Source organism: Eublepharis macularius, chromosome 6, assembly GCF_028583425.1.
Source record: "Eublepharis macularius isolate TG4126 chromosome 6, MPM_Emac_v1.0, whole genome shotgun sequence".
Taxonomy (NCBI): Eukaryota; Metazoa; Chordata; class Lepidosauria; order Squamata; family Eublepharidae; genus Eublepharis; species Eublepharis macularius.
Window position 1 is genome coordinate 41,050,095 of NC_072795.1, and position 21,521 is coordinate 41,071,615.

At 38.1% G+C, this 21,521-nt stretch overlaps 1 protein-coding gene across 5 annotated transcripts in view; it reads left to right on the top strand.

Moving 5' to 3' along the window:
• Nucleotides 1-21,521, top strand: part of XRN1 (5'-3' exoribonuclease 1) — a 52,407-nt gene that overhangs the window by 7,331 nt on the left and 23,555 nt on the right. For all 5 annotated transcript variants that reach the window (XR_008597331.1, XM_054983683.1, XM_054983682.1 and 2 more), the window contains exons 6-26: nucleotides 93-175; nucleotides 293-380; nucleotides 470-638; nucleotides 1,257-1,324; nucleotides 3,437-3,565; nucleotides 4,874-4,943; nucleotides 5,817-5,922; nucleotides 6,187-6,276; nucleotides 6,555-6,711; nucleotides 8,216-8,335; nucleotides 9,327-9,496; nucleotides 10,149-10,269; nucleotides 10,595-10,693; nucleotides 12,871-12,974; nucleotides 13,437-13,568; nucleotides 14,259-14,421; nucleotides 15,206-15,319; nucleotides 15,709-15,807; nucleotides 16,879-16,994; nucleotides 17,811-17,957; nucleotides 18,908-18,997. Coding sequence is in view for 4 of the 5 variants with exons in the window: in XM_054983683.1 (XP_054839658.1) it covers nucleotides 93-175; nucleotides 293-380; nucleotides 470-638; nucleotides 1,257-1,324; nucleotides 3,437-3,565; nucleotides 4,874-4,943; nucleotides 5,817-5,922; nucleotides 6,187-6,276; nucleotides 6,555-6,711; nucleotides 8,216-8,335; nucleotides 9,327-9,496; nucleotides 10,149-10,269; nucleotides 10,595-10,693; nucleotides 12,871-12,974; nucleotides 13,437-13,568; nucleotides 14,259-14,421; nucleotides 15,206-15,319; nucleotides 15,709-15,807; nucleotides 16,879-16,994; nucleotides 17,811-17,957; nucleotides 18,908-18,997 (2,435 nt within the window). In the remaining variant the exon portion in view is untranslated. The remainder of the gene's footprint in view (nucleotides 1-92; nucleotides 176-292; nucleotides 381-469; nucleotides 639-1,256; nucleotides 1,325-3,436; nucleotides 3,566-4,873; nucleotides 4,944-5,816; nucleotides 5,923-6,186; nucleotides 6,277-6,554; nucleotides 6,712-8,215; nucleotides 8,336-9,326; nucleotides 9,497-10,148; nucleotides 10,270-10,594; nucleotides 10,694-12,870; nucleotides 12,975-13,436; nucleotides 13,569-14,258; nucleotides 14,422-15,205; nucleotides 15,320-15,708; nucleotides 15,808-16,878; nucleotides 16,995-17,810; nucleotides 17,958-18,907; nucleotides 18,998-21,521) is intronic.

Here is a 21,521-nt window from a genome sequence, read left to right on the forward strand (position 1 = left end):
CTTGTTAACATTGCTGTAAAGAACTTTAAATTATAAATTGACATGATAAAGTTGATTCTAGAAATTTCATTTCAAAATACTTGTTTCAACAGATTATGCTTGGACTAACAAGCCATGAGCCGAATTTCTCCCTTTTAAGAGAGGAGGTCAGATTTGGTGGCAAAAAGTCACAAAGGTAATCTTTTGTAAAAATACTAATTAAAAAAAACAGGAGAGCTATGACTGTGTTCTTAAGTATTAATATCTGGGACGGGATAATTTAACGTTTACCATTTTATTAATTCTTTTACAGAGCATGTGCTCCTGAAGAAACCACTTTTCATCTTTTGCACTTGTCATTAATGAGAGAATATATTGACTATGAATTTTCACCGGTTAAAGTAAGTATGAATAATCTACAGGCAAAGATGTTAAATGGTTGGCAGATGAAACTGATTGTAAATTAATTATAAGTTCCTTCATTTAACAGGACAAGCTCTCATTTAAATATGAAGTTGAAAGCATAATAGATGATTGGATCTTAATGGGCTTTCTTGTTGGAAATGATTTTATTCCTCATCTACCTCATTTGCATATTAACCATGATGCACTGCCATTACTTTATAGAACATACATGGTTATATTGCCTGAACTTGGAGGTAAGCTGTCTGCCATGTGTAATTACTTTAATGTCCTATGTTGTAGCAAAGTGTTAAAGGTATTAGAGTGGCAGAATGGAAAAGACAGTAATTAACCCCATCCTGGGTGTCTTGTTGTATATTCTTTTTGGGGGGGAAAGTATTTTCTACATTTTGTCTGTTCTGGACACTATAGATTTGATCCAATCAACTGTGAAGGGAATAAGTTCTTTAAAGAGACCTATAGGGGTGTGCACCCAATTTATTTATTTTTTTTGGTAAATCCAAAAAATTTTATGGAATCTGAGAAAAAAATTGGAATTCCTTGAATTCAGAATTGATTCTCTAATTCAGTTTGGCTATTTCTGAAAAATTTAGCAATAGTTTTCTATGGGAAAATCACTCTGAGGGCGATCCTGTGGGCTGGAGGGGGTCATTTTTTGACCAAACCACCAAATTTGAAGAGAGCCTACTCACAACTATCCTATAAAGACCCCCCAAGTGTCATGAAGATTGGACCCCAGGGGCCAATTTAATGGGGCTCCAGTGAATATATTCCCACTCACTCTCCATTATTCCCTGTTTGAAAATACCTATTTTAAAATTTGAAAAATAAAACAAATCTGACTTTTTCAACAGGTTACATTAATGAAAATGGGCACCTCAACTTACCACGCTTTGAGAAATATCTAACAAAATTGTCCGACGTAAGTATGTTTTATGTGTACTGTGCAAAACCTTAGTCAGTGTCCATTCTATGTGGGCATTTGGTTTTCTTTGTGTGTTCAAATTGCAGGTTCTTTCTTGGGTCCTGGGAATTTCACATTTCATTTTTTAAAAAGTAGATTTCTGCCTGTTACGGAGATAGAGGTGACTTACAACTTGATAGTGATGTGATTCGGGAGTTTGAAGGCTGTTTTACATATTTTGAATTAGCCGGTCATTGTATGCACAAACAGCATGTACTGAAATGTGAAGTTGTACTTTCTAGGTAGTCTTAGCAGTCCCTGACTTCCAGAAATGTATACTGAGTTTATACGGAGGAGGGCAGGTTCTGCGTTGTATGTCACAATTTCCGCATGAGTGCTGTGCTTTTTAATTGTGTCACATGTAAAATTCTAGCAGCCCTAGAGTTGCTATTTGGATTAGAGAACACCAAGAAAGACTGGAACTGCCATGCAGAAGAAGGTAATAGCAAACCTCCTGTTCATCTCTTTCCTTGAAAGCCCTGTGACACGAAACACACTGTGGAATTGCAATGAGTTGTTTGCCACTTAGTGGCACACTTTACCTTTTTAATGTGTGAAGTTAGGCTTTGATTACAAATCTGGTTTTTTGTGGTATAAATCTCTCTGTTTGTCTCAGTCAAACTACTTACTCATTCCTTCACCGGTCCTTTAAAGAAAGAATCTTCTGCAAAATTTTCCTTAGATTAACATTCTGCAGCATTAATTATTATGCTTTTGTTGAACTATGCTTTGTTATAAGGTTCCAACATGGCCTTCATTGAACAAGTGAATTCTCCAACTTGATTTTTGTGGAACTAACTAGTCTTCTAAAATGGATATACCAAATGCATGTGTTAAAGAAGTGTTATGTAAAAGATTATGCTCCCTCACATTTGTGATAGTGGTTTCTTTGTTCATAGACTCAAAACCATTGTCTGACATTAACAAAGCAAGATTTATGGGAGGAGCAAAATAACTATTTCAACAGGAAATCTTAGTTGAGGAACTGAGTCGCTGCTTGACAGCTGTTGTCAGCTGGTGGAAAGCAAACACTCCATTAGCTCTTCCCATCAGTTATTGGGCTCAATTCAAGGTTATGACTATCACATTTGAAGCCCTTCATGACCTTGACTCCTCATATTTGTGTGACCACCTCTCCCCACAGCAGCTTTGCTCATCTGGACAGGGCCTTCTGCAGATACCACCCTGCAGTTGTGTAATATCAACAGCTGCCCGCCCACATGCTTTCTCTGTGTAAGCCCCCATCTTATGCAATGGCCTGCTTGAGGAAGTCAGGAAAGCTCCCACTCTCCTGGCTTTCTGCAAACTATGCAAAACAATTATTCAGTAGGGCTTTCTACCCAAATTATAGGGCTGTGTCGTAAGAAGTAGCTCAGAGAGATACATTAGTAGGGACAGGGACTATACATTACTCTGTCAGGTATTGTCTGCTGATGTAGACATGCGTCTACTAGAGCATTTTCCACATTGCTAAACATGCCATGTAAATTAGTTATGTTTTGTTTCTGATAGATGTAATCTGTGTACTTGGCTTCATGCTTCTTTCAAATTTTCTGCTACCATACCTACTGTTCTCTGAGTGTCCTAACTGTTGTTCATTATTGTGCTTTGCTCAGTGAATGTCCTAGATGTTGATTATATTGTATTTTCACTTGCTCTGTGTAATATGCCTTGGATCTCAATGAGAAAGGCAGGCTATAAGTATAATAATAATAGTACTAAAGTTTGTGGTTTTCATGTTTAATTGCATCTCCATCCCTTTCTAATACATTCACACCACAAAATTAATATCGTCTCACTTGTTAAGAGCTAATTAAGATATATGGTAACTTTCTGTAGAAGCACAAGTTTCAGAGATCAAGTATTGCTACAGTTAAAAAGCTGGAAAAATACTCTTCAGAATCAAATAATCACCCTTGAGATTTACCTTGAAATAGATTCAGTTATTTAGCTAATGCGAATCATTGGCTTTTTCATAATCTTCTGCAATGGTTACAGCATGTCTTGAACATTCTTTGTTTATTTTTGCAAATGTTCAATATAATTGCATTTTTTCTTCGTCATTAACAGTATGATCGTGAACATTTTAGTGAAATCTTTGTAGATCTCAAGTGGTTTGAAAGCAAAGTAGGCAATAAATATCTGAATGAGGCAGCTGGCATTGCAGCTGAAGAATCAAAAAAGCAAAAGAAACGCAAGGTTAGTAAATTTAATGTCTTTAATCATCATATAGGAAAAAAATCAGTTAATAGAGATTTTAAAAAATCAAAAATTAGTTTTCAGTTCCTAGTGCACTAATATGCACATTATTTAACATTTAATATAACAGTAATAACATTTGATTTATATACAGCCCTTCAGGACGACTTAATGCCACACTCAGAGCAGTTTACAATGTATGTTGTTATCCTCACAACAATCATCTTGTGAGGTGGGTGGGGCTGAGAGAGTTCTGAAAGAGCTGTGACCAACCCAAGGTCACCCAGCTGGCTTCAACTGGGGGAGTAAGGAATCAAACCTGGTTCTCCAGGTTAGAGTCCTGCTGCTCTTAACCCACTACACCAAACTATACAATATGTACATTGAACGTAAGCTTTTGGCCTTTGTGACTGAATTGCACTTATATGGCAATATGTCAAGGAGAAAGTGTCAGGACAAGTCTAGGAAGAGGGGCTTGAACTTATAACTGGAATGAGTTTATTGGAAATGCATCATGTCTGTTACTGCTTAATGGAAGCCAAAGGAATAAATGACAGGGCGACCATCAAAGTACTCCTGGTATTGTTGGGACAGGCTTACTCATTACTCTGAGTAACTGGCAATACAGTCCTAAGCAGAATTGAACTTGTCTAAGTCAGTGGGCTTATAACTATACTTTGAATTGCACTACAGGAGATTTTCTCTTTTTTGTGGACTGCCTTTGTTTTGCTTCCCCTTTGCCCTCATGTTCATGGGAGGTGGGTCAGAGAACAGGACGTACACTTTGTAAACCGCTGTGAGTGGGCATTAAGTTGTCTTGAAGGGCAGTATATAAATCGAATGTTGTTATTGTTATCTCAAATAGGATTGATGCTTGCAGAGTTGTCTCTTAAATTTACAGTACATTAATTCATAAAGGGAACAGAAAATAATCGTCTCGCTACTATTCTGTGGCTGTTTGTTCCACACTCATCATTTTAAATTTCATACATTTAAAAAGCACAAAATTGTTTGGGACAACACTGTGTGGTTTTTATTATATACACACATTTGGCATTTGTTTCCACCATGTGTGCTTTGAATTGTGGACCGAGTTATCTAAATGCTAATATACGTAATAACATTTGTTTAAACCTAATAATGTATTAAGGTTTTCCTGAATGTTTGTTAAAATAAAGCTTTGCATAAACAGGTAATCCTTGATGTTATACTATTGAAATTTTATTTTTGTACTGTGTTGATATTATGTACATACTACTCTGTTATGATTTGTAATTGTGCGAAAAGTATGAACTGTAATTTTAACAGGCTCAGGAAAATGCCATGTTCTTGGCTGCTTTAGAGAAAACTGACAATGGGGTTGTAGAAGCTTCTAAAAGTAAGTCCATATTATTGTACAGTGCTTATACTGTTATATTTGTATATATAAAAATATCTGGGGGGAATCTGGAAGACCTCCATCTTAAATGAAAAACATTTAAAATATTGGGTTTTTAAAAAAATCATAAGTTACTAAATTCTTGCTATTTTGCTCACTTTTGAGAGTTCAGTGAGTGACAAATCGTTTTAACATGTTAATAATGTGTTTGAAATGGTTCTAAGAGAAATAAAATGTATTTAATGATACTTGACATGATCTGTATTGGAGATCGTGCTGAAGGAGTATGTGTTGAACAGAAAGAGAAAAACTTCCTAACTCAATGTAGTAGAGAGTCCAGTAGCACCGTTAAGACTAACCAACTTTATTGTAGTATAAGCTTTTGAGAACTATAGCTCTTTGTCAGATGCATGGAGGGTATGCATCTGACAAAGAGAGCTATAGCTCTCGAAAGCTCATGCTACAATAAAGTTGGTTAGTCTTAAAGGTGCTACTGGACTCTCTACTATTTTGCTACTACAGACTAACACAGCTAACTCCTTTGGATCTATAACTCAATATATGGACTCAAGTGACCCTCTTTGGTAGTAATGCAGTGCTGTAGATCTTTAGACTGCATGCAGGTCATACTAAAAAGATTGTTATGGATCCAGTGATACCCTTCCACCAAGTCTACTTACTGGGGAAACACTTGGAGGATAAGAGTCATTGGATCTAATCTTCTGTGAATTTGCCTGAATCTTGTCACAAAGGCAAATTGTTTTTTGCCCCAACTTTAAAATCTATGTACGGGCAGCCATTTGGAAACAAAACAATTCAGTGCTGAAATTTTCTTACATTTTTTTGTTTTTAATTTTTTGTTTTTAATTTTAGCTGTATTAGAAGATGAGCCAGAAGATGATGATTTGTTTGAGACAGAATTTAGGCAATACAAAAGAACATACTATATGACGAAGATGGGTGTAGAAGTAGTTTCAGAGTAAGTATTAACACCAAAATTTCTTTGGTTGTGAGTGACAACACAGATAAGATTTTCATGTCATGAAATCCAAGTAAAGTTACTTCTTTTAGTAATTTTGCTGGTGGATTGGAATTATGCTATTGGCAAGGTTTTTTTCTTACCTGAGGACATAATTCTTCAGTGGACTTTCAGTGCTGAAGTTACTTAAATATCTGTTCAATTAAGTATCAATATACACAAGAGACAATGTAATACAAAATCTGTATTTCTTTTTTTTTAAAGTGATTTTCTGGCTGATCAGGCAAAATGTTATGTCCAGGCAATACAGTGGATATTACACTACTACTACCATGGGGTTCAGTCATGGAGCTGGTAAGATGATTACAAATGAAGGGTCTGAGATCAGGTTTGGAACCAAGTGTATTTTAGATCATGGTTTGTTTCACACTTAAGAGAAACCTATTCTGAGATTCTCTTTACCCAACCTAATCAGAGCTTCTCTTTACCCAATCACACTCCAACTAATGTATCCCTTTTTCAGAGCAATCCTGCCTGAATATCTGTTCAGTTATCACAAATGTCTCTTCCTTACTCGCCTTGCATCTAACAGTATGTTTTGAAGAACTAAATAATGTGTTTCTTCTGTTTAGGTACTATCCATACCATTATGCACCTTACCTGTCAGATATCCGCAATATTAGTAACCTGAAGGTTCACTTTAATTTAGGAAAACCATTCATGCCATTTGAACAGCTTCTTGCAGTACTTCCAGCAGCTAGTAAAGATCTGCTACCTAAATGCTATCAGGTAGGCTGTAATAGTTTAACAGACACATGTCATTAAGTCCAGTTAATGATACCACTCTTTTATGGTGCTTGTATAGAATTCCTTTCATTTTGCTGTTATGAATTTTCATATGAGGCACTTCTTCTCCCCCCATTAAAACAGTGACTTGTTTCATTTCTAGAATTTTTTCCCAGTAGCAAATTCCCCCCAACCCTAAATGATTACACTTGGTCCAAACTGCAGCCCCCAGAATATTGATTGAAGTCTGCATGAACTATATGATGGTGCTGAGCATCTTCACTGGCTTCCAGCTGGATTCTAGGCCCAATTCAGAGCACTGGTTTTGACTGTTAAAACCACAGTCTGCATATATCAGGGTATCTTCTCCCACATGCTTCTGTCTGAAGTTATCGGGAGGCTTCGTGGTATTGTTACCTTGTTGTCCAAAGGGCACATGCCATCTGAAGTGAAGTTATACATGATAAGATCTTAGCAGTGACACCAAAATTATGGAACTCCTCCTTAGGAAAGAAGTTTTCTTACCCTCTTTGTTGGCCTTTAGTTGACAGGTGAAGGCAGTTGGTAAACCACAGAATGTTTGATACCTGTCTGTTGGACCTGATTTCTGTTACTTTGCTGTTTGGTTCAGTTTGCCTGCTTTTACCAGGGTAGATTTGACTGGGTAGATAGAACTGATCAATATCATAATTTTAAAAGTCCGTTCTCGCTGCTTGCTATAACCTTAATGCACATTCACAACAAAGAGATAGATGGAGGCTTCATTTTTAGAAAGTACACACTATATATTTTAACATAGTGTTTTATTTTGAAACTTCTCAGGTTAGTTTTAAGGCTGTATCAAAAAATGAAGACACAAATTCACAGTTTTAGATCTGCAAAACTTAGCATCTGTGATATCTTACAGAATGAAGACCTATTGAATAGATAGAAAAGATTAACATAAATAATCTACAAAAGCCGCTGAGCAACATGAAATTGGACCCCTAATCCATAAATTATTGGAGCACATTTACAAAGCTTTTCTTAAACATTACGTTTATATATTGTCTGATACTGTAGAATTATAATTTAATTATGGGAGACCACCAAGGAAGTCGTGAGCTGGTATGCAGAGGTAGAGAATGGCCAACTGGTCTTCAAAAGTCAGCTGTGACTTGATGGCACTTTACACACACATTCTCTAATGAACTATAATGTATCTTAATTAAAAACTATCTTTAGATAGGTTTTTCCTCAAAAAGAATTTTACCCAAAATTAAATTTGGGGTTTTGTTTTTAAATTATTGATTTTTATTCACCCTAGTTTTTATAGTTTAGTTTAATGTTTTTGAGTGTTCACTTGTTTTCATATGTTTATAAAGGGTTGTACTAAAATATTAATCTTAATAAATCTTAATCAATGAAATATAATAATACTGTGTCCTAACCTATCTGTTGAAGATAGAAATGTGCACTGCGTTTGAACAAGATAGTTAGTCTGAATTGTGTCTTTTGTATTCCTTAGCATTTGATGACCAGTGAAGAGTCTCCCATTATTGAATATTATCCAACAGAATTTAAAACTGATCTAAATGGAAAGCAACAAGAATGGGAAGCTGTAGTGTTAATCCCATTTATTAATGAGGTAAAAGAATTTGATCATATTTTTAAAGTAACTTTTTATAGTGGCACACAGTTGTGTTCATTATCCATAAAGCTTTACTGAGGAATCAACCTTCATGGATCTTTGTAGGTCTAGATGAAATGATTAACTCACTCACTCACCCCCAGTAATAATAAGAAACCAGATTCATAGTTCTTTCTTTCTTACCTTTAAATTTTGGACTAGCCCTGAATCTGTTTATTCCTTGACTGCTCCCAGGCAGAAATTGGAAGTGGGTTTCAGACATCCTAACTTTTATTATGCTGCTCCTATCCTTTTCCCATTGCCACTGCCCTGATAGGAAGTATCAGGAATAGTGCCCTGGCAGGGAGTTAAACATTAAGGCAATTTAATCACCTTCAGGGTTGATCTCTGACTCTCCTAGTTCTTTCATGGTGAACGGAGGAAGACAGAAGAAAAGGGCATGAGCCCAAGGCACAGTCCCTATCATTTGAGAGGACAAGGAGGAATTTGTTTTGGCATTCTGACAGGGATAAATAAGGTTGCACCTTAAGAACACTTAGACCTAGCATGGATATAACACTCAATATGTTTATGACCATGGCTTGAGAAAGGGAGCAGGTACTTTCCTCATCTTGCATAAAGATTCCCACTCCAAGCTTTTTTCTTACTACCCTTAATGATGATTAATACTAACTAAAGTGTCCTCTTGACCATATTTGACAATGACCAAAGGAAGGAATATATATCACATCTTGTTCCAGATCTCTCCCAATGACAAAGATCTTAAGTGGTTGGATCTGCCCTGGTCCTTATAAAGGGATCAGTTCTTTTGAACTTAGTGAATCTTACATTTGAATAATGTAAGTCCTTGACTGGGAAATCTAGCCCTTCCACTAGAAACAGCAACAAAAAAGGAAGACAATATTTGAAAATGTTTTCGTCTTCATCCCTTTTAGTCGAAGCGTCACAGTCAGTAATGTGCAGTATGTCTGTCAAATGCATTCTTTAGAAACAATTGTTAGAAGCAATGGAACCTTGCAGCGTGTCACTGAGAGAAGAAGAAAGGCAAAGAAATAGGCACAGTGAGTGCCTGATGTACTTGTATGACAAAGATACAGAGTTCCAGTATTTATCACCATGGCCAGAGAAGTTCCCTTCCATAGAAAGGTGCCATGCAAGGTAAGACTGCAGTGTTAACTTTTCAAAGTAAAGAGTGCAAACTGCATACTGTTGAGTCCCACTGTTTCACTGGCTCTGTCAGTTTCATTAGGTGTGGATGAAAGTTAATTTCAAACTACCATCCGTTTTCAAAAGCACTTATTCATGCATAAGGGGTTTCCTGCTTTTATTAATTATGAAAGACACTGGATCCAGACCATTGTGAGCAGAGTAGATTTCACATAAGGGATCTTTGCTGATTGCCCCTTCCCACTGCAGTCCCTTCTTCTCCCTAAAGCTGCTCCCTCGGGTAGGTCTCTTGGGAATGATGTGGGTTGCAGGGGAACGGGGGGCGGGGGATGCAGTGGTAAGAGGGAATCTGCAGAAATCTCCTCACTCTTGCATTATCTCTTGTTTCCATTAGTGCAAGGGCTCATGCAAGAGAGGAGGGCAATTTTTCTCTAATTCCAGTTTCACATCTATATGATGGTCCCTGATCCTCACTGCCTTTCAGTGGAGAGAGGAACAGATAGCTGGAGAGGGGAGGGTTAGTTGGCAATGACTGCTTCCATGAATGCTTTTAAAAGCAATGTTTCTGTTGTGAAAACTGAGGCCATTTCTGAGGGTACCTGTGTGTTGGGGCTTTTTGTGACTCTGTGATCTTGTTTTGTAGGCATAAAGCTGTGTCTTTGGATGCCTGGCATGTAGATATATCACATAATAAAATAACTAAATTGGATTTAGAGAAGCTGTATTTCTGTGGCTTTCCTACTTTGAAGCACATTAAGCATAAGGTAAAGTAAAATAGCACATTTATTTTTGTCAGAGAGCCAGTTTAGTATAGTGGTTAAGAGCGCTGGACTCTAATCTGGAGAACCAGGTTTGATTCCCGACTCCTACAGATGGGTGACCGTGGGTCAGTCTCAGCTTCTAGGAGCTCTCTCAGCCTCACCCACCTACAGGGTGTTGTGAGGATAATAATAACATACTTTGTAAACCGCTCTGAGTGGGTGTTAAGTCATCCTGAAGGGTGGTATATAAATCGAATGTTGTTGTTGTTGTTAATTTGTTTTGTAGGCAGCATTTAGTTTAAGGATTACTTTTCTTCCCTCATTTTAGTTCTGTCTTAAAAAAAGTGGGGTACAAGTGTTTCAACAGAGCAGTCATGGAGAAAATATGTTATTAGAAATAACAGTTGATGAAGAGTCAAAGGAACTGGTGAGTATCTAGATTTTAAAATAAAAATACATAGTAATTTTATTGCTTGTAAGCATACCTTATCTTGTAGTCTTTACAATAATCCTGCAGAAAAGCAGGGATGAAGATGAGAAAGGTTTGCTTAATGCCGCCTACTGAGTTCCTGGCAATAGCAAGATTAGAACCAGATGTTTTCTGATGCATAGCTGAACCTCACAGCCTGTACACTACACCACCTGCACTATAGTTTTTGTTTTGTTTTACAAGATCTTAGTAGAAAGGGTACCTATATGCCATTGTGAAGCTTTATTGTCAATATTGATTATCTGATGTGTTCATAAGCACTAAATGCTCTAAGAAAAAGGGAAGGAACTGTAGAATGAGAGAGAACCTCTAGGGAGCTCTTAGGCAGCTACATTGAAAAATGTTGGATGTTTATATCTAGTAGGGCCAGACTAGTCTACTAGTGTTCTTGCTCACATAGAGATGGTGCAACTATCCTGCGGCCCTTATTGATTTTAGTTTGTAATGAAGGAAATTAAAAATGCAGAGATGGATGTTACCACCACAATACGATCCATTCACGACAGCCCTAGTACTAAGAAACTTAGTTTATGGAAACAAATGCCATAGATTTTAGGGCTGAATCTCAGTTCGATTTACACTCTGCATAATGTTGGAGAGAGCTTATTATTGTTGGTTGGGGTCAAAGCTGCTTGGTTTGGCCCCATTGGCCACAACATGAGAAACAGGTGCTATGTGAACCTGTACCTGTTGTTGTTGCTAAGTCAGTCAAGCAAGCCTTTATTGGCATATATAAAATTTTTAAATACAGAGACTCCATACAAAATGAGATTAAAATACAGATAGGAGCAGGGCAGCAGGGCAGCAAAACCAGTACAGAAGTGTTGCTAAGTGTGAGTTACCCATTCGGTACATATGCAGGGTCTGTTGGCCCTGCCCAGCAATGTGGCCAGAGGCAACGGGAGAGCCAGTATTGAATATCACCACTGGCCACATATGAACTGAGCAGCTCCATGGTGGCCACTCAGTTGCCATGCTCCAGTCTGCCTAGGTCATCCCTTTTCACTCGCATTACTTTTTGCAGTTAGATTAGGGATCCAGTCACAAATCCCCAATATTATATGTAGTTTGTCCCTCAATGTTACAAAACGAGATTTCTTGAGATAACGAAGAGGTTAGTGTGTCTGTTTTCCTCTAGGGTATTAATGTGTTTTATTGCCAAGATATCCCCTCAAGTACAGGAACACATTAGTTCCTTTCACGCTGGTGAACTATAGGCTGGTTAAAATGTCTTGATTCTCTCATGACCTGCAAAGGATTTTCTTGAGGCAGAGCCCTGTTTGCCTGTACTCTTCCTAGAAGAAATGTGTAGACTTGAGAGGTGTCCCCTGTGCATCTAGTTGCTCTTGCACATGAGATGGCATTAATTGCTCAGCAGTGACAAAGAAGTGTGTGGGAATCCCCTCTCTGCAAAGCTTTTTTACCTATCCTGTAGCGTCATATGGCTCAGGGCAAAAGCGTTTAGTTGCTAGTGGGAAATGGTGGCAGTCTGTAATTATTTGCATATTTTCAGCCCTTGTTTGGGCTGTGTGGGAAACAGAGTTCGGAGTGCAGGAGAAAAGGCTGTAAAGTGCTCTGCATTCCCAGAGGCTTGTGTTCGCTATCCTCAGTTAGGAAGCAGCAAGGCCAATGGGTGTGTAGTGTGTTCATGCTATGGGTGGTTTAAAAATAGATGCAGGCACAATATCTGATTTTACAGTCACTGAAGAAACAATGGTTCCTAAATTAGAAATTATATGTTGGGAATAAAAAATATGGCAGTGGTCCCAGGCAGAGATTCTGAACAACCAATCTATTTAAGTTTGAACTCCTGCTTTTATATACAAACTTAAAAGAAAAATATCTGATTACTATTATTTCTTCTGAATCTAAAACATATTTGTTAGATCCTGACTGCAGGAAGCTCCTTCTACACATATAAGTCTGGATTCAGCCCTAAGAATGGAACACAAATCAAATAGATTTTACAAAATAATCTCAATTCTAGTGTTATAAAACAAAATCAAATACTATATATTACTCATGGCTGTAAATGATCATGCTGTGTTCCTAATTATTTTCATGTTTAACGTGGACTTTTTGAAATCAGCTACCCACTCACTTTTCTTCTTTAGAGTGTAGAAAATGTTGCCAGTCTGATTCTAGGGAAATCAGTCTTTGTTAATTGGCCACACCTGGAGGAAGCCAGAACTGTTGCTGTATCAGATGGTGAAACAAAGTAAGAGAAACTACATTGGAAAGTTTAACAAACTTCACTTAGGATGGTATGGTCTTGGAGAAATAGCTGTCATAGTAATTCTTGACATACTCTATTGTAATATTCATGCTTGAATATGGCTCCAGAATATAGCTCCAGAAATCTAACTGTTTTGTGTGGAAGTGTAAAATGTTAGCAACCTACTCTCCTATCTGCTGTTGGGAGAAAAGCTTCACTTAACCTTGATGAAAAAAGTTGAGTATATAGACTTAACAGTGGTTATAATTACTCAAATCATAGTGACTGTGTTTCTCTATAATTTAGTTACATTTTAATTGGTAAGAGTTAGAAATGTATTTTTGTTTCACCTGTTGTCTTAAGTGCATGTACCAATAAATTCCCAAATAGTTATATTTGAGATTTACTTCTGTAAACGTAACTTTATTTTTGTTTTACATATTTATCTGCATACCTACCTTTAAGGTTTCATTTGGAGGAACCTCCTGGAACACAGAAACTTTATGTGGAAACTGCTGTACCACCAACTAAAGTATCGTATGTGGGAGATAAAGAGCGGAATATATGGATAAAAGAAATCCAGGGGATCTCGGAACAGTAAGAGTCTTCATGTCATCTTTATAATATGAAAACATCTATTGATTCACTGTGACTTGAATTTATTGGGGGAGGGCAACATCCCTTTTAATTATTCAAATTTTATATCCCGCCTTATTTCCTTAAACTCAAGGTGGCTGCTGAAAGTGCAGAAACCATTCACAGTAGCAGTAGCAGTAGTAGTAGTATAGTAATTCATAATAGCTGTTCATGGAAATGGTCTTTGTATTTTATTGAATAAGATTGAATTTTACCTCATTACATTTCCTACTTTTCATGGCCCTTTAACTCTGCTGTTTACAATGCTTTCTTCATAGCATGTATATAAAATAATAATATAAAAATGTATGTACGTATTCCTGCCTGCCTAGCAAGGATTTGCTGTATGTTTATGTGACAAAGTGTGCTCCAGTCAGCAAAAGCTTATGATATAAATTAATTTTTGTTTGATTTTTGCTGCATGGCTGCTTACTCTGGACCCCTGACTATACTTAATCTTTTTGCTTTGTAAGTGGAAAGTTGGAAAGTGTCATTCTACCCAGAGGATCTTACAGAAGCTATGTTACTCTGGTAGTTTTAGAGCATCAGCTTTCAAAAGGAGATTGCATAATAAATAAAATTAAGGAGACAATATTTGTACCCCACTCCCAACTACATATCCTTTAAGCTACCATTTCTTCTTTCTATCAGCTTCCAGAGGAGAAAAGGTGTGATTATAAATGAGACCTCTATAATTGTATATGCTCAGTTACTGACTGGGAATAGGTACCAGTTGAATCAAAGTGGCAAAGTAAGTTTGGAGAAACAGTGGTCCAAGCAAGTTCTACCTTTTGCGTACCAAACAATTGTTAAGGTGAGTTTCCCCAATTCTTCATTTTTCCAATCCAATTATATAATGTCATGCCAGGTATTTTTCAAAAGCTAGTCACTTTTTGCAATTTCAGTATATTAAAAAAACTTTGTTTTTTTTTTAAAAGTAAACTGTTGTGGGATACATTTGTATCCACAGACTTGCTTCATTCGCACTGTAGTCTGCAGTGCTACTAGAGCTCTGCATTCTGCATCATTCTTGCTTCAATTTCCACTGTTGCCCTCCTGATCTTGTGCCATGGTACACAGTGATAGGATATTATCATCTGCCTTTCCTCTCGGTGATTATCCTGAGGTCATGGGTTAGTGAAATTTAGGGGTCGGAGTCCCAAATCCATAGTACAATGTATAGTTAACATCCAAGTATTTGGGAATTGTTACCATACCAGTCCCACAACTTCAATTTAATAGCAATGCTAAAAAATATCTTCCAAATTAAGCTTTAAAATAGACCAATAAAGTTAAATGCGGCAAATGAAATTCTGCCTATAAAGCATTTCTGCCTTCCTTTTCCTGCTGCAACCCTCTGCACTCTTGAAAAGCAGCTCCTGAGGATCGAGGCATAGAATAACATTAAATGTTACATGGTGCTGTGAAAGGAAAAGTGATTTTCTGAAATGCTTCCCTCGCACACATTTACACAATGAGTGAGGGTGTCTCTCTGCTTTTGAAATGGTAGGTTGGGATTCAAGCTATTGTCTTATGTGGTTACATTTAAAGTAAACATTTAATCCTTAACCAGTTTTTTTTGTTTTTTTTTTATACAGGATTTAAAAACTTTCAATTCTCGTTTCTCTAAAATCAAAACTTTGGATGACCTGTTTCCTCTTAGCTGTACAGTCTTCATGCTGGGAACACCTTACTATGGATGCACAGGAGAAGTTAGTTCTAAATACCCTGAAAAACCTATTTCCAAAAGATTTTTCTAAAAATCAGTAATGACTCATTGAGGAAACAGAAATTGCTTCTATCTACCAGGCTTGCTAGGCTAGGTTGGAATGCTTGGGTATCTAGTCGTTATCAAGCACAGCAACTTCACGGGAGTCATTTTGGATAAAAAGTAAAATTGGAGATCCCTGAGCCCTCCCTTGCCCATATGCCAGGCAGCCTGTTTTCAGAGTGCATGTGGCAAGCTGTGTATGCCATGTGGAGGTTTCTGTCCCTTTAAAAAACCCTCAGAAAACCAAAAAACAGTAAGACCTTTTAGATACCAGTACATTGTCCTGGTCTTTAGGATGCCTCCCATTAACATTTTTCCTTTTTTGTTAAGGTGCAAGATTCATGTGATGTGATCTCAGAAGGTAGAATTCGCGTTGTTTTCAGTATTCCATGTGAACCACAGCTGGATGCCTTAATACAGAATCAGCATGTAAGTGGATATATATTGCAGTAGCCATGTATGACACACACCCTTTTTTTTAACTTAAACTACTTAAATGGCACTAGAAGTGTTTTTAAATTCAAAAATAATGAAGTATTTTAAACATAGATGGGAAAGGTCAGGTGAAATCAGAACTGAAAATTTCTAAACACACCAGACCAGGATATCATCACTCTTCAACACTAACTCCCTGTTTGACTGGGTTTAACTTTTCTCACTAGAAGATCTATCACCTTTCTTTGGCCCGAATGGGAGTCTGTGCCTACTTCCTAAACTTCCTTGCCACCTTACCCCCAGTTCTCCTGTCTGTGTTAAACTGCTCTCAGTCAGGGCTGAATCTTGAAACTGTCGGTACTTGACTCCTCTCTGCTAGGGCTGAAAATCAGACTCCCTTCTCCCCAGCATCCAGTTCAGAAGTCTTTCTCTGTTCAGCTCATGCTACCCAATCACATTCACATGGAGTAGCCTGTCACTTAAAGCTCTCTGTTTCTGTGAAGCTTTAACTCTTCACCGTCCTTCATCTGTTTTTATAGTACTTCTAAGCTTTTAAAAAGTGCAGTACATCACACCATGTTAACCAGATGCCAGAATAGTGGCCAGAACATAATGTTTCCTAATATGTTACGTGTTGGATGTATTTGGTTCAGGGTTTGGTTAGTTACCATCTGACATTGGGACTCTGCATGAAATTTCTAATAATTTATGGGTTTTAGGATCCTTGTGAATTGAAAGACCAGTGGTAACCCAGACAGTGCTGCGTGCTGCTCTCTTCTGTTGGGAAATTTCGTCCTGAATTTCCACATAGTGCAAATTGCCAGATCAAGAGCACAAGAAACGCCAGTGCTGAACAGTCTTATTCAATGCATTCTTTATTATGGGAATTGAGAAGTCATGATAGCAAAATGTTTCACTGATGGTCATTTGTATTTTGTTTCTTCCTCTCAAAGCTTAAGTGGGAAAAGATGCAAGACCCACAGTGTCATTGTTAAACAAAGAAATTATTCAGATTCCAAAAAGCCTGCTTCATTTTTTCATTCATATAATTTTCTGTTTTTGCAGAAATATTCTGTGAAGTACAATCCTGGATACATTTTGGCTTCTCGTCTTGGAGTGAGTGGTTATCTTGTGTCTAGGTTTACAGGAAGCATTTTTATTGGACGAGGATCCAGGAAAAAGTAAGCTTTGTTTATAAACTTCTTTGCAGTGAGACAACTGGTTGCATATATGAATTAAAGCAAGAGCTACAAAAATGCTATTATGTGGTCATCATTGGCTTCTTTGTAATGTGGCTCTGATGTCAGAAATAAAAACTGGGAAAGGTTTTGCATGTGTTTTATATTGGGCAATAGAGAGGAAGAGCAGAATCCAAAATCCGTGTGTGTGTGTGTTTGTGTGTTTGTGTGTGTGTATGTATATGTATATACACAGAGAGAAAGAGAGAAGCAACACCTGTAGCTTTACAGGATAAATAGCCACTGAGTTCTCATGAGATTATATTCTGAGAACTTGGTTGCCATTTTAGGGTTGCTAGGCAACCACAACTATTGCCACGGCTTCCTAAGCTGGGTTTCTGTCAGTCAAAGGCAGGGGCAGAGACCAGAAAAGACTAGGAAGGAAAAGAACTAGGGAAGTCAGCTGGTGTGGTGTAGTGGCTAGAGTGTCAGACTAGGATCTGGGAGACCCACTTTTGAATCCCCACACTGCCATGGAAGCTTGCTGGGTCATATATGCTCAGCATAGCCTGTTTCACAGAGTGATCGTGAGGATAAACTTGAAGCAGAGGAAAACAATGTAAGCTACACTGGGTCCCCTCATTGCTGGTAAGAGTGGGGTAAAAAAGTAAATAAAATATGGCCTTCTGTATTAGGAGATCTGGTTGGGGAAATTCCCTACTAGCATGGGCTCAACAATCGCAACAATTTATTCTCCTTGTGATTGCTTATTACACCCCCTCACTCCTGCCTCCAGATTGATCTAACTCTGTTTTGCAGCCCACATGGAGACCATAAAGCAAATGTGGGATTGAACCTAAAATTCAATAAAAAGAATGAAGAAGTCCCTGGGTATACTAAGAAATTTGGAAATGAGTGGATGTATTCTTCTGCAGTAGAACAACTCCTTGCTGAATATTTAGAAAGGTAAATATTAAATTAGATACACCTTGCATCATAACAATATATCATATTAACTAATATTAAATGTAATATTTTAGGTTCATTTCTTTATCTTTTTATTGATCTAGTTGTTTGTATTGTTAGTGTTTGTGCAAGTTGCCTTGAGCCCGCACTAGTGGACAAAGGCAGCCTTGAAATTTTAAAAATAAATAATTCAGCCAGTGAGAAACATTTTCTGCACCATTTCAAACACTCTGACAACTATTATCAGTAAGGGGAAGGCGTGGTATCTCACTTTACCAAAAATGCAGACATTTACATGAGTTATGCCACTCCTGATTTTTCCGTCATTTTTCTATGATTGATGTTCCTATTTTTGCGGCAGAAATGGCTTCAGGATGTTGACAGGGGGATCAGCACAATTGTTTGCCCTTGTTGAATAGCTTGCCCCAGCCACTTTTAAGATTGGAATGCATTCCTATTTAATCCTTTACAGTGATAGAAAATTAAAAATGGCAACAAATTGCACTCTTAATAGGTTCTGTTTAGCTTCGTTCTCCCTGGAACATGGGTTGGATCCATCACTGTAAGAAGACTTCTGCCACTGGCACAAGGAGCCTCCCACCAGGAGTTTTGCATTTTTATAGACGGTTTGTTTTACTGTGTAACTTAATGCAATTAACAACATTTTACTGAGTGCTAACAGCATGTAGATGTGCCAGAGATCCAAATAAGTTATACAAAGCACAGCAGTCCTGGTTCTAAATTATGCCATGGCTCATTTGATATCACTTGTACAGTAAAAATAACCCGTAGTACTATAAGACATTGCATATTGGATCCCAAATCACTTTTCAGTACTGGCTGTTCTGTCCCATTTCACCTTCTCAGTGCTCTGCCAATACATTGAGATCTTGAGAATTTGAACAGCACTATATGGAAAATTTATTCAAATGTATTTTTGTATTTATTAGGGTCCCAGAACTTTTTACCTATATAGCAAAAAACAGTCAAGAAGATATATTCTATGAAGATGACATTTGGCCTGGAGAAGAAGAGAATGGGTAAGGGGCAGTTCATAACTTCTGAAAGTATAATAGATAAATCCCAGGATCTAGCAAGGGCAATTTATGTGCAGTTTGCTATTTGGGATCTGGCAGAAGATCCCATATTCAGGAGGAACATCCACATCTATCCCCTGGGAATGTGCATGTAACGAACCTTGCTGGAGTTTTGCTGCCACTTACCACCTAATGGCTAGTTCTGTTGCCTCTTGCCTCACTGTGCTAGAGTCAAGACTCCTCCTCCTCCTCAATTTTCGCTGCTCATTGTGCTAAACATGTATTGGGGCAAGTAGATTCTTATGCGGCAGTGTGCTTATAAGCTAAAGATGCTCATAAGGGTCTTTTTATTCACACAATATGATAAAACAATCTTCGTTCAGCTGCTAATAAAACTATGTGAAGGTCTTATAAAAATATTTGAAGTTTGGCAAAAGTTGCTTTGTAAAGAAGTAGGTAATTTTAGACTGCTGTTTTTTTAAAAAAATCAGATTGCAAAAGCCAACATATAAATGCTGAGCTATGGATAGTCATTCAGCCCATTCTGTGTGCACAATCCAACAACACATTAATTCATCATTATTTTACTTTATTTGTATCCCATCTTTCTCCCCAGTGGGGATCCAAAGCAGCTCACATCAGTCACTTCCCCTCCATTTTATCCTCACAACAACCCTGTGTGGTAGGTTAGGCTGAGAGGCTCGAAGTCACCCAGGAGGTTTCTATGGTAGAGTGGAGATTTGAATCTGGGTATCCCAGATTCTGATCTCATTGTAACTAATATACTACGCTGTATCATTATTATTGTAACCCAGTACTAGTACCATCTTCTGAATCCATGAGACACGTATCTTATGGCTGATAGTTTCCTTTCTGCTTTCAGAAAGCACCTCTGCCATCAAAATAGGGGGCATGCTTTTCAGCAATTCCTCAATTCCACTTGTTAGGCCTGTTCTGGGCCTAACTTATGCCAAGTATTATGCCTGCTTGATCAGAGTTCACAAACCATGTTGGGAAAATCTGTTGGTTTGTATCAGTAAGAAAAAGATCTTTAGCCTTGTTAGTGTTATCAGTGCCAGATGCAAGGCCCCGTTGAAACTGCTAAAGAAAGGAATCTAGGCACCAAGGTGGCCATGACCGTGTTACCTTCCATCTTGTTAGCTTATCTTGAACCATGTTGGTTCTCATTGAAGATAGGGCACTGATGTGAGAACATAGCTCAGCTGCAGAGACTGAAGCCCATATATCGCTGCCGTGTTCTGATTGGTCAATCCCTCTTGCCCTGTTCCTGGGTTTTTGGGAATAAAGATTGGTTCAGTTAGCTATGCAATTTCACTTGGACTGGTATACGGCTTGACTGTTGGCTAGAGATGGGCACAAACCAATATACGAACCAAAGTTCAGTACGAACAAAGCCGGTTCGTGGTTTGCGAACCAGCGGTTCGTCAGAGTCCATTTCTGATGAACTGCCATGAACTATAGGCTGGTTCGTTTGGTTCATTTTTCGTTTCGTCACTGCAGACAGCCTGGCACCAATCAATCAGTTTCATAGGCAACGGGGGATGGGATTTCTGCAGACCTTCTGCTGACCCGGAAGTGATGATTTGCTGACCCATAAGTGACGTTTTCATGAACCAAACAAACTGGTTTGTGAACCGGGGCAGGTTTGTGAAAGTTTGTGGTTCGTGAAATGACAAACCACAAACCGCCTGGTTCATTTTCCCCCCAGTTCGTACCCATCTCTACTGTTGGCCCTTGGCTATTTTGAGCTCTAAGGCTGTGACATGATTATGCCTTTTGCCACCTTGATCTTGGACTCCGGAGTCTGAATCTGATTCTTGGCCTGTGGCTATTTGGAATTACAATCAGGTTTCTATGCCTGAGACTTTGATGCTGGACTTTGTATTGCTGACCAGTGACTCTGGCAAGTATTTTTAGTGTTAGGTTATCTAGCTTTCTTGTTTCATCTTTCTTTTTATGCACACTTTCTAATACCATTTTATTCACTTAATATAATCAGTTATATTTTATATCTGTGTGGTGTCTTTTTGGTTCAACAGCTTCAATCTGAATCCGGTGTCTACATCAATTTGGCCTGTGCTACCTTTTGTAACTTTCAGTTGAGATTCAGCTTGCTGTCTCTCAAATACAGTCTGGTCAAGCCTGTGGTGTAGTTTCTACCTTAGTGCCAGGACTTAGAAGGAAACCTGGTGGCAGACTACCATTTTGTTGGGCAGATGGACCACGAGCTAGGTTTCTCCTGACCAATGAACCCAGTTGGGTTCTCCACACCACTTTGACCCCTGTACTGTTCTCAGGGATCCACTGACCTGTGGCAGCAGAATTGGGGGTGGGAGGTCAGGCGGTTCCTTTCCATAAGTCAATGCTGCGCTTGTGTAGCATAGTATTCAAGCCCATGTATTTCATTTTACATTTGTTTGCTTTGTTTGGTGTGGTTAAGAGCGGCAGAACTCTAATCTGGAGAAATGGGTTTGATTCCCCACTCCTCCACTTGAAGCCAGCTGGG